This window comes from Castanea sativa, chromosome 8 (assembly GCF_040712315.1).
Source record: "Castanea sativa cultivar Marrone di Chiusa Pesio chromosome 8, ASM4071231v1".
NCBI lineage: Eukaryota > Viridiplantae > Streptophyta > Magnoliopsida > Fagales > Fagaceae > Castanea > Castanea sativa.
In genome coordinates this window covers 33,490,004-33,507,914 of record NC_134020.1, presented here as the reverse complement: position 1 = coordinate 33,507,914, position 17,911 = coordinate 33,490,004, and the positions used below count along the sequence as shown (strand labels likewise).

The 17,911-nt window shown below is 31.8% G+C and overlaps 1 protein-coding gene across 6 annotated transcripts; it reads right to left on the bottom strand.

Annotated features, from left to right (window-relative positions):
* Positions 1-4,254: 4,254 nt before the first annotated feature.
* Positions 4,255-16,979, bottom strand: LOC142607406 (putative disease resistance RPP13-like protein 1). 6 transcript variants are annotated; one of them, XM_075778876.1, is made up of 9 exons: positions 13,086-16,979; positions 11,663-11,929; positions 10,999-11,279; positions 10,638-10,817; positions 10,016-10,103; positions 9,685-9,901; positions 9,322-9,595; positions 9,077-9,158; positions 4,255-4,483 (listed from the first exon to the last, which is right to left on the bottom strand). In XM_075778876.1, exon 1 carries the CDS (start codon positions 16,907-16,909, stop codon positions 13,127-13,129), a length of 3,783 nt encoding a protein of 1,260 aa, XP_075634991.1. In that variant the 5' UTR covers positions 16,910-16,979; the 3' UTR covers positions 4,255-4,483; positions 9,077-9,158; positions 9,322-9,595; positions 9,685-9,901; positions 10,016-10,103; positions 10,638-10,817; positions 10,999-11,279; positions 11,663-11,929; positions 13,086-13,126. The 6 variants fall into 6 exon arrangements, with proteins under 6 accessions (XP_075634991.1, XP_075634996.1, XP_075634990.1 ...); XM_075778881.1 differs by having other exon boundaries at positions 9,077-9,220; positions 11,663-11,926; XM_075778875.1 differs by having other exon boundaries at positions 11,663-11,926.
* Between the last annotated feature and the right edge of the window lie 932 nt (positions 16,980-17,911).

Here is a 17,911-nt window from a genome sequence, read left to right as displayed (position 1 = left end):
TGAAGAGTCCAATATAATAAACCATAAAAAACATAATCGTATAACTAAAAAAAATTCAAATTTACAAGTCATCTATATATATATATATATATATATATATATATATATATATTAATAGATTAAGCTTAGAGAAAATTGAATTAGAATTTGAAATTATAATCCAATTTTGCACTATGTGTCTAAATTTATGTGGGAACTACACCATAATTATCCACTTAAGCATGTGTCATATGTCTACTTAAGTTTTTTAATCTTTGTGTCAAGTGAGTTAATGAGTGTAAAATACTAAAAATCTAATATTAATGAACTATAAAAGTTTTTTAAAAAATCACATATACTCAATAAAAATCACCATATGTTTCTCAAAAAATAAAGAAAATAAAAATTATCACATAACAAAAATCACCACACGTTCTATTTTATTAATAATTAGAAAAAAATTATAATAGGTAGTGTAAGGCCACAATTCGCACTTGAACCCAACAGTGTGAAGGGAACAGGTCCAAAAAGCCCAATACAATGAAATTTGTAGAGCATGGGTTTGAAACCTAGGTTTTATGGATATCAGATAACAAAGATGATGGGCTATACCCACGATTCATATGCAACAAACTGTTTATGTCGAAGAACCCTTCCTCGGACGTAAGCCAAGGACTACTTGTATTGTCTTTACTTGTTCTAAAGACAAAATACAATTATAGGTGATGTGTACAGTATATTTCTGTTTCTTTTTCGATCCCCCCCCCCCTTAGAATGCCATTCTTTTCCTTTTATATCATCCTTCTTTTTCCCTCCATCTTCTACGTATGGATCAGATCAATGACCCAAATACTTGTCCCATCCACTGCCCTCTGGAAGTCTTCAAACAATATCTAGAAGACTAACATCCACTGTTCAGATGTCATTTCCCCATTAATGCAGCCAAAGAGGTAGGTATAGAGTCTTTAATGTAGTGGTAACAGTTTTTTCTAAGATATTCCTCATTCGTTCTTCCTCTCTATGCCCTTGTGGAACACATCTTCATCCACCAAACCTTCCAGAATTTCCTTCCATACATTATGGCATATCATATGACCTTCACTTGACTTAGCCGAAGAGATGTCCCTCCTCGGACCATTCCCATTAACCTCATTAGCAATAGTAGGCTTGTGGGCTTTTAAGTTCGACATAGTTGTTACCATTAAACCCTCCTCGGACAAACTAATACCTTCGGATCTAGCCCAAGGCCCAAAAACATATTCTAACCCTTCTACCCCCACAAGTAGTATTAAATTTAGATAAGAATTTTAATATGTGACTAATTACGTTTACTTTAAAAAAAATAATTTGATTAATTATCTATATTTTATGATAAAAATTGTGTTTAATTTTAAATATATCTATATAAATGCATAAATGCATGTGTTATATGCTTTAAAAAAATTAATTTGACTAATTATTTATATTTTTATAATAAAAATTTTGTTTAATTTTAAATGCATCCATGCATTTGCATGGAGTTACACGCTAGTTTTAAAATAAAACAATTTGCATTTTAATACATATTTCACTATATATAAAACCTTTCAACAAAATACATTATATGTTTCCTTACAAAAAAAAAAAAGTTACAATTTAAAACAAAATTTTAAATAACATATATTGACTTTTGAAAGTACAAAATATAGAAAATACTATTTCAATTATACTCCTTTAAAATTAAAAATATACATATCAAGGTTTTTCGGTATTTATGGCCAAATTTAGCTACAAAATTAGTTGTAACTTAAAACTACAATCTTACTCAATATCATTAGTATTACTACATATTTCAAAATTTTAACATTTTAGATTGCATGTTCTTTATGCTCTTAATATATATGTCAAATTTTATGCCAATTGAATATTATTTGCTTTATAATCTATAAGATTATATTTTATGCACAATTTTAAACTACAAAAACTTGCAATTTAAGCAATTTATTAATGACATAGTTATTGATCTTTAATTTTCTAGAAATTTTACAAGCATGGTTGATATAAGAAGTAAATGTAATCCAGTAGTGGATTTATCAAATTTACTTCAAACAAAAGGATATTGAGTAAGATTGTAGTCTTAAACTACAATCAATTTTCTAACTAAATTTTATCCGATATCTAATACCTAATAATTATGATACTATTAAAATGAACTAGTAAGTTACCCATGCAATGCACGGATAATATTGTAATGTTTTAATTTAAGATTAGTTTGAAGAATGTTGTACATATATTATACCATAATTGTCATAGAACTTTGCTAGTAATGACTTCATTATAAGAAGTAACAAAAGCTAAACAAAATAATAAAATAAAGATGAAATTTAGAATTTAAAAAAAAAAAAAAAAACCTTAATGAACCAAATGCTAAAATCCTCAATTCATACATTATTGAAATTTATAGAAAAGAAAGCACACATTATATAATCATCATATAGATCATTATATAATCATCATTAAACCAAAACTAAAAAAAAATAAAAAAAACCATTAGCCCAAAACTCAATTTATTGTAGGAAAAAAGTCAATATGTATTTCTTTATTGAAATATCAAGAGACTTACTCGAGAAAGAAGCTTTGAAGTGTAAAGAATGCGGATTGAATAGTCGTGTTGTTTTTCCTCTACAAATTCAATTGCCATTAACTAAATCTCCTCCACTCTACCACCACACACCCTTGGTATGATGGTCACTCCACAAGTATAAGTGCTTGTGGGGTATAGGGGACAAGGGCCGGGGTTCAAAACTCCGAGAGAGAGTTTTACACACATATATACTTAGATTTGGCTAGAGTAAAATTTCTATTTTATATAAAAATAAAAATAAAAACCCTCCACCCTAGATGATAATTGCTTGATCCCTATAATCCAATTTATAATTTACAACATGTTTAGCTTTTGTTTATATTGAAAAGACCAGTCTACTCAAGTCATATGCTAAGATTAAACAATCTTGAAAGGACAATGACAGTAAGACTTTTACACTAAATAAACAATTATCAACTTCTTAGTTCTAGACTTCAAGCATCTTTTGAAAATCGATATACACAATAACACAACCCATAAAAGAAAATAGCAAAACACAGAATCTCATGATCTTAATCCTACCGATTGTAAGTGAATAAATGAATTTTTGAAAGTATCAAAAGATAGCTTGAACTCATACATGTCAAGGTCACTTAATGTGCGATGGATAGCCACTGGCTACAACAAAAGATCACAAGAGCAATAGGTTTCTTCCATTGGTCTGGTGTTTTAAAAAATTGTAAGTATGGAAACAAAATTTGAGAGTAGCAGTAGTTTAGGAAATTTAACTAAAAATTTTTTTTTTTTTTTTTTTTTTGTGCAGAGAAATAAAGTTTTTTTAAGAGAGAAAGAAAGAGAATAGAGGCATATGGTCAAAGTTGAGAGGGGAAGGCAAAGCGTAAGAGAGATGTTGGGAAGCTAAAGGTTTAGAAACCCTACATTAATCATTATAGCAGAGTATTGGTAATGTACATAATGTGAAAACAAAAAGGCAAAAACCAAAACGTCATTTTAGAGGCAAGCTGTAATTAATGCATCTACAAATCATAAAAGCAAAAACTTTTTATATAACTAACATAAAAACTTGCCATACAAAAATAAAAAAGACTAACAGAGGAGGGGGAATTTGTTTATGAGATGTTTGTATGTAAATTCATCACCATAAAATAATAAGGATTCCCATAGAATAAAATAAAATAATAATGATTATAGTAAATAAAATATATAGATTTGTGTAGTTTAGGCAACAGAAATGCTAAAAGATTATCTATCTCGATCTCATTAGTTATTAGTATCCCTTTTTATTATAATAATAAAATAAAATAAAAACTGAAACATTTGGTATACTAAAACACATGAAGAAGAGAGAGAGAGTTGTGGTGTAAACTCAGTCAATTAATGGGACAGTTGAATGATTGTAGAGAAACTTCATAGGAGTTGCCACTTGGCAAAAGCTTAGACCCTCACACAATAAAGTCTCTACTTTTATATATATATATATATATATATTGATATTGATTTAGGAGTTTTGACATGTTTTATTGTCCTATGTCTTAACAAAGTGACATGTGTCATCATTATATGCATCTTCCAGTTGTTGAAATCAGTTTTATATATATATATATATATATATATATATATATATATATATATATATATATATATATATATATATATATATATATGATTCATAGTGCTAAGTTGGCAAATCGTGAACAAAATTAGTGTTTTGTTATATGTATTTGAAGTTCAAGACATGTGCCCAAGACTACTAAAGAAAAACTGCACATTCAACATGCACGAGCATGCACATCCAGATTGCTTTACAGCGCTGCTAGTGCTTAATACCCATCAGAGTTGTGAGAACATTGGGCTTCAAAGCACTACTTATACCCTTCGAAGCACTAACTTGTCCTCTAGTAAACCATGATTCTTCATTTCCTGAAAGTTTAGATCAAACAATCAGGTCTTAGATTTTTGGACTTTAATAAATTGAAAAATTGAAACAAGAAGCTTTATCTATTCCAATGTTTATGACATAATAAGTTAACAGCGTCAGGTCGAATGAATAGGTAATTTTATAAAGCAATTGGAAGACCATTCCACCTTTCCTATTACCATATTAGCCTTGATAGAAGCTTCTGCACTTTCAGTTTCAGATGAGTATTTCTTTCCACTCTTAGGTACATTTGGTACACTCTAATAGACTTTGTAATGTAATAGATATTCCTTAAGAATAACCATTCATTTGTTTGATTATTAATTTTTTCTAAATGAAGAATAATTATTCTTTACTAAAATATGTATATTTTAAAAAAAAAAAATTGTATTTTGGGAAATTTAACTAAAATATGATGTCATACCACTATCTTAACTGTTAGAACATATGTGATTCATGTTAGGAATATATGTCATCATATATTGGCTAATCCTTTGACAAAATACACTTTACTTGTAATTGGGTAGATTTAGGATGTGTTTAATGCTTCAAGAAACAAGGTTTCAAGTTCAAGTGTTAAAGTCATGCAAGTCTGTCCAAGAATCAAGTAATAAAGTGTTGGTTTTTAAAACTCGACAGCTGCTTAACAGATACTTTTTATCGAGAATTACGAAATTCAGATTTCTAGATCTGATTTTTGGCCCATGCTGACATGTATGTTTAGGGTTTATTTTCTCATAATCCTAGACATATATAAGGCTTATTTTAAAAGTCGTCACATAAGAGAATACAAAGAGAACACATGCAAAAGGTGACCAATGCCTTATTTTCTCTAAAAGAAGCTACTGCGTCTTTTGCGCCTTTTGCGTCTTAGGGTTTTATAACCAAATACTTCTTGATCTTCATTGTTGATGAAGTGAAGAACTTTGCAGCCAACATTCTTCTTCCTCAAGTTGATGAGTGAGTCACGTACTAGGATTCGTGCAAAGGAGTATGTCACGTACTGGGAGCCGTGCATCATTAGTTAGTCACGTATTGAGATTCGTGCATCAAAAGGGTGGTGTTCATATATTGAAGAGTTCAGAGGTTCTGAAGCGGTAGAAGATTTTTGTTGTAAGTTCATCGACGAAGATTGTAGAGTCTAAGGACAAAGATTTTATACTAGATCTGAAACTTCTTTTTACTATAGTGAATTGATTTTCAAGAAGGTTTTCCCCCAGGTATTTTACTGTGAAATTAGTTTGTTTTATTGGTTTTCCTGAGTCATCATATCTTGTTTTATTTACTTTTCCGCTGTGCGTAATATTGACATGATATTGATATTTGTTTGTTTTAACAAGTTTTATATATAATAAATCTAATTAACAACTTCGATTTAAAACTTGTTAATTCTATCAATCGAGGTCTAAATTTCCCAACATTAACACAAATTCAAGCTTCTATTTCTGTGTTATCAACAAACCAATGAATAGAAACAGTTATGCAATTCACAAAGTTGAGATTAGTGAGAGCTAGAGTTTATATTTTGGGAAATCTATATATTACTAAAAGCTAAAGCTTAGTATTTAATATTGTTATGCTCACGTTAAGTCACATCAGCAGCCACATCATCAACTTTTTCCCAATTTTTCTTATATATATTTTTTAAACAGTTTCTCATTTAAGTTGACTTAAAAACTCCATTATTTAAAAATTAAAATATCTTTTAACCATTATTTGTATTATTAATTTTCCAAAAATTTCCCTCCTTTTTACCTCTTCATCTCTCCACTACTTTCTACCTTAATATCATTATTTCTCTACCTTTTGATCTTCCTTTATTTTGACTCTTCATATTTTCAACATCTTACTATAAATTTGACATTTTCTTTTTCATTCTATGCATAGTTTTCTCATAAAATTATGTTACTTCTCTCTCTCTCTCTCTCTCTCTCTCTCTCTCTCTCTCTCAATTTATTTTTCATTTTTTGCTTGATTTTTTTTTATTGCATCAATTCTTTAGGTTGATGAATTTTGTGTTAATTAGAATTCTACTTTGGGTTAATGCAATTTAGTTTTGTGTTTTAAGTTTTTATCTTTTATATTCTCTTTGATTAAATATTATCCTACTACATTATGCATATAGTATATAATAATATAATGTTATTATATTACATAGAATGACTTGGATAATTTGATGTTTATTACTATATATCTTATTTTTACTCTTTTTTTTCCTCTCATCTTATTTTATTCAACATTTAAATCCAGTCACATCCTCCATACTACTAAATTATGCAGGACAAATCAAAAAAATGGCTAGACACAAACCTACCTTCCTTTACCATACATTGGAGGAATCAATATATTTGTGTGATAAATGGTCATATAATTTATAATTTAGATAGCACCCTTTGTATGTGGCTAGGCTCATAGATTGAGCAATTTGTACACTTAAAAGGCTATGGAGAATGCACTTTTTGAATCAAGTCTAAAAAAATATGAACTACTATATATCATTTAAATAAAAACTTTTATCATAGATACGTTAATATTTTTTTGCCACAAATTTAAATTACGCAAACTTAATAATTTTATATTATGTGTTAGTATCGTCTCTGCTTCTTTTTATTCTTCTCAAAAATATTATGTATCATCTTTAAAGGATGCCAACAATATTGATCTTATGGGAAAAGTTACATAAAATATTGAGAAAAAAATGTTTTATATTACAATCTACTAAAAATGTCTTTGAAATATTTAAACCTTTCTATTTTTCATATCACTAACGTGATTTATAACTACCACATGTGTTAACTTAAGTCTTAATATTCTTAGGTTGTTTCGGCAAAAAAAAAAAAAGTTATCATAAAAGAGGAGTTTGTGTAAAATTTCTTGCAAAATGAAATATTTGTTTTGTAAGGTCACCAAACTTGATAATTTGCAAATGATGGAACCACTCGCAACAATATTTGCATAGTTATATAGTTACAGCTAAAGAAATTGTATATACTTTTAGTTTTCAAAAAACACACATCTACAAGTGGTTAAACGTTCATCTTGGGTAGTTTTAACTTTTCATATAATTTTACCTCTATTAATCTATTTTAATTTAGATTTTTTTTCAAAAAAAAATTTATTAATTTAGATATTTATAAGTAAACAATGAAGTAATGATTCATGAAGAAAAAAAAAAATTATCTATACATATTTATCTTGTGCGGTTGTAACTTTACATATAATTTTGCATTTATATATTCATCTACTTTAATTTAGATGTTTATAATTTAATAATGAAATCTATAAACAAGGTAATTAAAACAATCATATTTCTACAATTCAATAAGTCATAATTTTTTTTTTTTTTTTGAAAAAAGGCCTTTTACATTTCCTTGGAATTTTTTTTAATTTTTTTTTATAAAACCTTGACATACTACTAACCTAACCACTTCATACATTAAAAAAAATTTAAGGCTCACTATTACTTCAGAAAATATATTAGGATATCTTAATTGATTGAGACCAAACTAGAGAAATGTCTTTCGTATTTCCTTGAAAAATCAGAAGGAAAAAAAAAACCCCCCTTTGACATACCACTAACATAACTACATCTATAATTATTTAAGCCCGATATCTATTTCTTATTGATAACCATAAAATTTACAATTAGCATGGGAACATACAAAGTAATAAAGAATAAATGAAGGAAGAAAAATATAAATTAAATCAAATATCAATTAATAACCATTATTTGGAAAATAAAAAGGTGCTCAAGAGGAGTAAAAAATAAAATAGAAATGGTTATACAAAGGACATTGAAAACTTTATAGTGCAATAAAATCAAAAATTAAATATAATAATACAAAATTTAAACTTGAAACCAATCACACTCTGACTAGGGAAATAATATATATATATATATATATATATATATATATATATATATGAAATCATAATCTTCATACACCATGACTAAAAAAAAATTTAACGAATAGTTCTACTTCTTATTTAATGTCTATGTTATGCAAATCATCAACCAATAAATATATGATAATGGTAAATAATGTTATAGACAAGATTATGAAAAATATGATAAAACTATTTATATATAAAAAAAAAAATAAAAACTCTTTATAAAGTCTAGAGACTAAAATAATATTTTATCTTAAAAATTATTACACGCAATGCCCGGGTCTGCGACTAGTTTAACTAAAATATGATGTCACGCCACTATCTTTACACAAATTTAGGCTTCTATTTCTGTGTTATCACCAAACCAATGAATAAAAACAGTTACACAATTCCCAAAGTTGAGATTAGTGAGAGCTAGAGTGAAATAGATGTTGAAAGTAATATGAATCCAATCAACGCCCCAACCCGTATCCAATAAGCAATAACAATAAACATGTGGGATGGTTGAGTTAAGGGAGAACCTTTATTATGAAAGAGTAGTCAAATTAGGTAAAAAGGTAGAGATTAAGTAAAATTTATACTAAACCATGGGGGGGCCATGTTGGTCTAGTCATGCAGAAATGAAGAGAAGAAAGAAGCATTCTTGATGTATAGTGTAATATTGTGAAAAGATTATGTAAAATTATCAATTCAGTATAACATACCTCTTGACGGGATGAAGCCACCGATGCGAAAGCAAGAGATTTGTCAATGACCCAAACCTTTTAGCAACAACCAAGCTTGCTGCTGCAATTATGGAAAAAATGAGAAGCCATTCAAGTATTAGAAGAATGTACTTCTCAAACAACCTGCAGCAGGGACCACATTTGCATATATTTTAAAGAAGAGAAAAACAGGTTCCAAACAAATCTCATAAAGCAAGACAAATTCAGTACATTTAACTTGTTACCTTCTAACATTGGATCAAATCCATTAACATAATAGGCGAGGATGACCCAAGCACCAACTTCTACTAATGTGAAAGTGATCTTGAGTATCCGTAAAAGGAAGAGCATATACAGAGATAGTCCCTTTGCTTGGAGAAAACAGGAACCTATGCAGTGGTCATGGACATTTGTGACAATCCAGTAAACATAACTACCACCACCACAGTAAAGAACAAAGCACCCATCTAAACTCTAAACTCCTCCATTGGTTGTTGTAATCAGTGCCACTATTGAAATCTTAAAGCAGAGAAAAAGTATTAATCAAAATCAAGTTTTAGGAAGCTAAAAAAAAAAACAGTAAAAATAAGGTCTACCTCCACTCTCACCAGCTTGAAGAAGTAGAAAACTGAGTTCCTCTTTGTAAGACACGAGCATTCAACAGCCCCTTTGTGCTAACACCATACTTGTGTAGTTTTCAAAGCAAGTTCATCTTTGACTTTTAGTCTCCTTCCAACATGGAATGAATGGAATGCCTTGGCAAAATCCTGAACTATGACAAAATGTAGGTCTAATCATGGTGTCTAGTACTGCTCCTGATCTTCCCTGAATGTCATCTATGATAAATCAGTTGAATACAAATAATTCTCATGGACCACATGTAAGGCCCATCTTTTAGATGTTCTTTTAGCATTTATCAGAGCTGCAATTTACACTTGCCTTTTGTCAGAAGTCAGTCATGCCGTCCAGTCAGGACATCCAAAGCCCATGGATTCCCAAAAAACTCAAGAACCAGTTCATGGGGCACCTGGTATACAATGTGGTCATTGGAGAGGAAAATAGAAAGGAGAAAAAAATGACAAGTCTACGGTGTGAGCTGCCGTAGAGAGATAGCTGTTGCATCAAAATGTAAACATATTGCTTGATTGAATTCACAATTAAAAAGGTTGTCAAACTTTCCAAGCCAGTAGATATTTCATCCATGAAAAGTGCTTTTGATGGTTTCACTTACCAAGATTGTCATACAGATGAATCACTTAATAAAGATAAAAGAAAGAGTATGACCAATACATTAAAAGTATAAAAAAGTGAGCACCCAACACCCCCTAACTCCAACCCTCACCCCAACCATAAAAAAATATAAAAGAAGAAAAATCCTTTTCATTCACTAAAATGCTTTCAATGTTTGTATGCAATGAATTCACTCTAGACAATGGTTTTTTCAGCAATAGAGGAAAGTTTTCTGACATATATCAGTCTTTATATTGTTTTAAAACAAAACAAAGTTGTATATAAATGATAAAAAGAAATGGGAAAAGAGATGAATTTAGGCACTAGTCACCTGTGCATTTGACAACTGACATTATCTTAATGATTTAGATACCACTTTTCAACTAGGATATCTTAGTTCTGATGGGCTGAGCCTTGCTGAGATGTCTAGAATTGGGAAGAGAAGTAATAACCAGAACCAGCAACCTTTCTTTTAAAGAGTGCTACACATCTTCATGTCCTCCGCCAGTTCCTGAAATTAAAAGAGAGGTAGTCTTAGCAAACCCATCTCCACCCGGAGGTAGTTAGTTTGTTGTATCTGATGATGTAAAATAGATTTAAATTGGGGTATATAAGACATATAAAGTATATTAACCTATATGGTAATATCTCCGTTATGTTTAGTAAATAATGAAGATATAAAGTATCCTAACCTGTACGGTAATATCTCCCCTATGTAAAATTGATTTAAATTGGGACATATAGGAGAGGTGGTCTTAGCATGACTTGGAAGCTCCCATAGTTTTCATTGGAATTGCTTTAGTCCTGAAATTTTGGCAACTAAATTCGCACCTCCGCCCTTCTGTAAGAAAATTAGAAGGTGACCATATTCTTTCAATGAGCATGGGAGACAAAGGCAGAATCATTCAACAGCATGGCATATCCAATTAGGATCCTTTTCTTGTTTTGATAGGTAGCATATCCAAGTAGGATCCTAATGAACCCAGAAGTCAGTGGAACAAAGAACTAGTTAAGAAAATGTCTGGCATGATAAATCATCAGAACTTAGAAGTAAACCATTTGGAAAATATTCAAAACTTTTTGTAGTAGATAAAAATGTTTCAATATACATTGTCTTTTCACTTTTTGAGTCAGTCTTGTTTACTGCAAGGTAGGCTAATCGGAAGAGAAGGATATAGAATCCTTAGTGACATGGGTGTTAAACGCTCATCTCTTTTATTTTATTTTTTGGCGAAGTCATCTAACTGATTTCATTACCCTTTTTTTAATAAATTTTTTTTTTGAGAATGTTAGATACTTTTAAGAAAAATAAGTGACATCAAGATTGAAACTTAGCTGGTCAAGTAGAATAAATACCTGACTTGGTCATCCATTTTTATGTAGCAGATGTGAATAATCTTGCGCCACTATTTTCCCTTCTTCCTTTGCAATTCTTTTGTTAACTGCTCTTATGGCACGAGTTTGAGCTCAGGACAGTCATTGATCCACAAATCTAAGAGAGGTAAGGTCTTGTTCAATGATCTCAAATTTGGAAATCACCCAACGCAAAGAGTGGCAAGACTTGTGTGGCACTTGACACTCTTAAGAGTTCATTGTCTACCATCAAACGTTGACCTGTTCCTGCTAGAACGTGAGGAAAGGACTCAATTAATCATTTTGTGCACTTGCTGCTGACAAATTGAAATAAGCTTACAAAAGAACCCATAGAAACTTGAGAACTCCAGCATTATTCTGACATAATAAGACAATGAACTAACAATCTTACAAGAAATCCTTCTTCTTTTTTCGTCTTTTATCGTTTTCTCAAATGCTTCAACTTTTTCTTGAGATGAATGTACTCTAAACGATAGATTTCTGTTTTTAAATGTTAAGAAAATCAACAAGAGGGATTCAGATTCAATGGAATATAACTTGACATTATTGCTAAAGCACAAAAGATGCAGGACATGGTTGCCAAAACTAAACAATTTTATTTTTGGCAACAAAAAATGTGGTTAAAAATGCTTCTCAATTTTGAAAATAATGGCACACTAAAGCTAAGGTTGGAAGGATGAGCTTAACCCCTTAAATTTGCACGATCCATTCAGCATGGATTTTGTTTGTTCCATGACTTGCAAGCAGCCCACATAGTTTCAATTGGAACTTTTGCATTAGCCTCAAAATTTTCACTTCCATGCTTCTGTATGAAAATTAGAGGCTGATGCTTCAGATTAACTCAAAGAATTTTGCAAGTAACATTGTTTCAAATATTGTTTCTCACTCCATTATTTCATAGGATTGATTAAACAAAGGACTCAGATATCTGTAGAAAAGAAAGGAAGAAGGCACCAAATCCAAATGTTCAATCTCATGTTGAAACCAAATTCCATTTGAATGTCAAGACAATATATAAATGTGCTTTCATGCAACAGCTCATTAAAAATTAGTCTGCAAAAGGAAGGGGGGGGGGGATAATAGGGAAGGATAATTGCAGACCAAGAATTTCATTGTTTGTGATTATAGAACATTTGAATAGGCAAGAAAAAAAATTCAGTACACTAACAATACATGGATTGTACATGATCCCAAGTGAATAGTAGACCTGTTTCATATTATTTCCACAAACATCGCATCACAGTTGGACTGTAATGAACCAAAAGAGAGTGGATAGAATACTTAGTTAAGAACATATATTGGCATCTAAGAAATCCTATTTTTCCCCTTTTATCAGTATTAATATTATTTTCAAAACAAATTATATAAAAAATTAAAAAGAAATGCAAGTAGAATAAACAAATACCTGATTGTCAAATGGGGTTGGATGTCGTCTAGACTTATGGCTCATATAATGACTTGGCCATCGATTTTTATGGTTGGGATGTGAGCAATGTTGCGCCACTCTTTTCCCTTCTTCCTTTGGAATAGTTTCGTCAATGAAGGGCAATCTTCAATCTCTAGATAAGAAATGGGGCAAGGCAGCCCATCTTCTGACATGTGCTTGAGCTCAGGGCAGCCTACGATGAACAATTGTTGAAGAGAGGTAAGGTGTTGAAGCCCCTTGTTGTCTAATGATCTCAATTTTCGAAATCCAACAATGGCAAGAATTCTAAGACTTGTGGGTAGTAAATCCTCCTCTGGAAAGGACTCAACATCCCAGCAATCAAGATTAACATTTCCAAATAGTAATGTTTTAAGACACTGCAGTCTTTGCAAACCCCATTCCATTCTAGTGGAGATAAGTTTTTTGCAGTCACCGATGCTAATATTAATTAGATTGGATGGCAGACCACCTTCCGGAAAAGACTCAATTTGCGGACAATTTATAATTTCCAAAAGTTCAAGAGACGGTAGAAGTGTATGCATGTTTTGGGGGAGTGAATTGAGACTCGGGCAATTATTAACTTTTAACCGTGTGAGATTGGGGGCCAACAATCCTCCACTAGGAAAAGCTACAAGATTATGGCAATCTTCGATTTCCAACCACACCAGATCAATTGGTTGATGTCCCTCCGAAACTAAAAGGGACTCCATGTTGCAACAACTTTTTATTTGGAGATAATCAAGCTTCGGGAAGGTGTCTAAAGGAATTGAAATGAGAGAACTACAGCTATCATTTATAAACAATCTCTTAAGGGAAGAGTAGCACTGGTACAATGGGAACTGCAATTCCCTACATTTATAGATACCAAGCACTTTTGGTGTAGTGGGACTGGATAGAACAACATGAGCAAGAGACTTAAGCACAGGACAGTCAAAGATTATTAACATTTCAGGACAAAGGTTGCAGTCTATCACTCCCTCTGACAGAGACTCCAAGTTATTGAATCCACCCATTCTGAGTGTCTGTAATGTAGGTGGCAATTCTTTCAAAAACACATCATTACAATTCTTTAATGTCAATTCACGCATAGCAGGAGCTGTTGGGAGAGAAGTTTGAAGCTGTGAACATTCATGAACATGAAATTTGGTTAAAGAAGGTAGGTGCTTGGGTATGCTTCCGCTTAGTTTCGGACAATACCAAAGATAAAACTCTTGAAGACGCGGGAAAACTCCTCCTTCACAAGGAAACCATTCCTCCCACTTCAACATTCTCTCAAATTTCAATATTTCCAGTGATCGAAATGGTGTTATATTAGAAGAACTGCTACCATAAAATTCAGGACCTACTTTAACAACTTCATCAAATCCAACAATGGAAAGTTCTTGAAGAGAGGGGAGTTTCCCAAGTGATGGCAAACTGGGACAATTTCTACAATAGTTTAAATGAACAACTGTGATATTTGAAAATGAATGATCTCCTATCCAATTTGGAAAGCTTGTTCCCTTGTAGTTGTTAATAACAAGCTTTATTAAGTTTGTATGAGGCTGGAGATTGTTGAGTATGTCTCTTTCACTTAGAGAAATATTGTAATCAGCATCCCATTCCAATGTTAGCTCATCCAGGTGCCTCTTGGCCTTCAACTTTGCACTCAAAGCATTTGTCGGGTTTATCACATTTTGTAGCTTTGATATCACAATCACTCCCCATAGATTTGAAAGTTCCCCCAACTCTCCAATTTGGAATCCCATATCCTTCTCAACAATAAATTTGGTCAAAGTCCGAAGACATTGTAATCTACCCATATGTATTGGCATCTTTTGTATGCTAGTTCCAGTTATATTCAGATGCCGCAAATTAATGAGCTTTTGCATATCTGATGGCAACATAACAAGGAATTTGCATTCTGATAGATTCAATGTTTGTAAATTACACAACCTACATATAGAGCAAGGCAAACTCTCAATTTTAGTACAAGAGACATCTAGGTAGCGTAGATGTTGTAAATCTCCAATTCTCTCAGGCAACTCTATCATGTTAGTGTAATGAGAAAGAGAAAGTACACGTAGACATTTTAGCATTAGCAATAGATCTTGTGGTACCTTCTTTGTTAAGTATAAGTCCACATTCGCTTTGTGTAATTGTAATGGAAGGAAGGTGCGTAAATGCTTAGCTTTATAAAGAGCCTCAAACTTCTTCCCTGTGTCATATTGTGATCTTAAGTATGAAAAATGCCGAGTCTTATTTATAATTTTATCTTTGTAGTCCCCTTCCAATCTAAAATTAAATCTCCCAGATACAAATTTAGCAAGATCATGAACAAGGGCATGCATTACAAAATGAAATTTTTTTCCATTTGATCGTTGCAAAAGTGATCTCGATACGAGATCAAGGAAGTACTCATTGCCTATCTCTTCCATTTCTTTATTCCCGTCCACTTGTTGCAAGAAGCCCTCTGCCATCCACAATTGAACAGCTTCTTCCTTTTTTAATTCATAATCCTTTGGGAATATGGAACAATATGCAAAGCATCGCTTCAAATGAGAGGGTAGGTAATTGTAACTTAATCTTATAGCTGGAAGAATATCACCCCCATCATTAGGCAAACTCCAAATTTTGCTGTTCAAAATTTTATACCATTCCTCTTCATCTAGTTTACAGTGCAACAGAGCACCAAGTGCTTTTGCTGCTAATGGTAGGCCATCACACTTCTTAATTATTTTTCTACCAATTTTTTCTAATTCTGGGTATGCATTATAGTGTCCATTTTCAAAGGCATGATTTGCGAATAAACACCAACAATCTTCATCTGATAATTTATCAAGGTGAAAAATTTGAATAGGTCGGGTAACTGATGCAACACTTTCATTGCGTGTTGTCACAATAATTTTACTTCCCAATGTTCCGTATTTAAAGGGATTCTTCAAGAGCTCCCAGTCGCCATAATTTTCATTCCATACATCATCAAGAACTAGTAAAAATTTCTTTCCCATCAAACCCTTCTTCAATCTAGTTTGGATCATATTAAAGTCTGTAGTGTCACATTTCTGTGAAGTGACAGCCTCAAGAATTGATTTTGTGATCCTAACCACATCAAATTCTTCTGAAACGCAAACCCAAAATCTAATGCTAAAATGCTCGGTAATTCTTTGGTCGTTGTAAATAAGTTGAGCGAGGGTGGTCTTGCCAATCCCACCCATGCCCGCTATGGGAATCACACAGAGGTGTTCATTGCCTTTGGCATCATTTGAGAGCAGCAAGTTGACTATGGGCTCTTTAACATCATCCCTACCAATAATTCTAGTTTCTTTTACCAGAGAAGTGGTGGGCAATCTTATTCTTAGTAAAGGCTTCCCTCCAAGTCCAACACCTTCTCTCAGACCTATAAGATCCATTTGCTTTGCTAAATCATCTAGCCTGACAAGGACTTCTTCTATCTTTGATTTTAGTTTTTGTTCAGAACAAGTAAATGTACAAGTGATGCAATTCCTTACCTTGCTCTTAGCTTCCAACTGGCACTGCAAAGCTTCAGCAGCTATCTCATCCAAAAGGTCCTCTGCGTCGTAGACAGCATCTTTAAGCTCATCAAGCCACTCTTTGATCTGTAGGTTTGTGAATTCCTTTTCCTCTGCGTCATTGAGCACAGCATGAAGGGCAAGACATGTTGTCTTCAACTTCTTCAGCAGTGTATCGGGGACTTTTCTTCCCCGGATGAAGTCAACGACCTCCTGTGATGCCATCTTGGCAAACAACACTTTGAGGGCTGCAGACAGAAATGCTCCTCCCACTAGGCTCGCAGTAGCCATGTCCTTCGTTTTTGCAATGGAAATAAATTGGGAAAAAAAGCTCTAGGAAACTAAAAGAGATGAGTTTGTTTGTGGTGTGAACTGTGAAAGGCTGAAAGCTCTTTATCGCTTGTTACCTGCTGATTTAAGTAGATGCAGTCCTTGTCCTTAGCTTTAACTAGTCGCAGACCCGCCAGTAGAGCCTCAATAATTTTTTTTTAAGGTAATCTCAATAAACATATTTTTTTATTAATATTATTGTTTTACTTTTCTTTATTTTTTAAGTTAATAAAAACCTTTTATATATATATATATATATATATATATGTATGTGTGTGTATGTTTGTACGTATGTAGTGAATCTTTTGGTGTACCATTAAAGTAAACTCTATACAGTCAACTTCTTTAAATGTGTGTGGGTTCCAGTTAGCTCAACTGGTAAAGTCTTTAATAGTTGTATAAGAGATCTGAGCGGACATCATAGGTTGAAATTCTCTCCAAAAAAAAAAACTTCTTTAAATGTGTAAAACAATAGACTAGTACTCTATAATGATAGTAGTTAATTAGTTTTATCGTTTTTTTTTTTTTCATGATCTCGTATATTTACTGATTGATAATTTACATAACAGAGACTTAAACCATCATTCATTATAATTTCAAAAGTAATAGTGTATGAAATATATATATATATATATATATATATATATAGAGAGAGAGAGAGAGAGAGAGAGAGAGAGAGAGAGAGAGAGAGAGAGAGAGAGAGAGAGAGAAAGTTTGACTTACTTTTAGTATTTTTTTTAACTGGAATCTCCTTTTATTTTAATAAGAAACTGTCACACCACCCACTAATAACTAAATAAAATGTGGAGATTAAACCCACTACCACTTGTCATTGTATATTTAAAATAAAAAGAGAACTCCAGTTAAAAAAAATACTAAAGGTAAGCCAAACTCATATATATATATATATATATATATATAGCCTCTCTGTTTTCCAATTAACGGATACTAATTGACATTTGA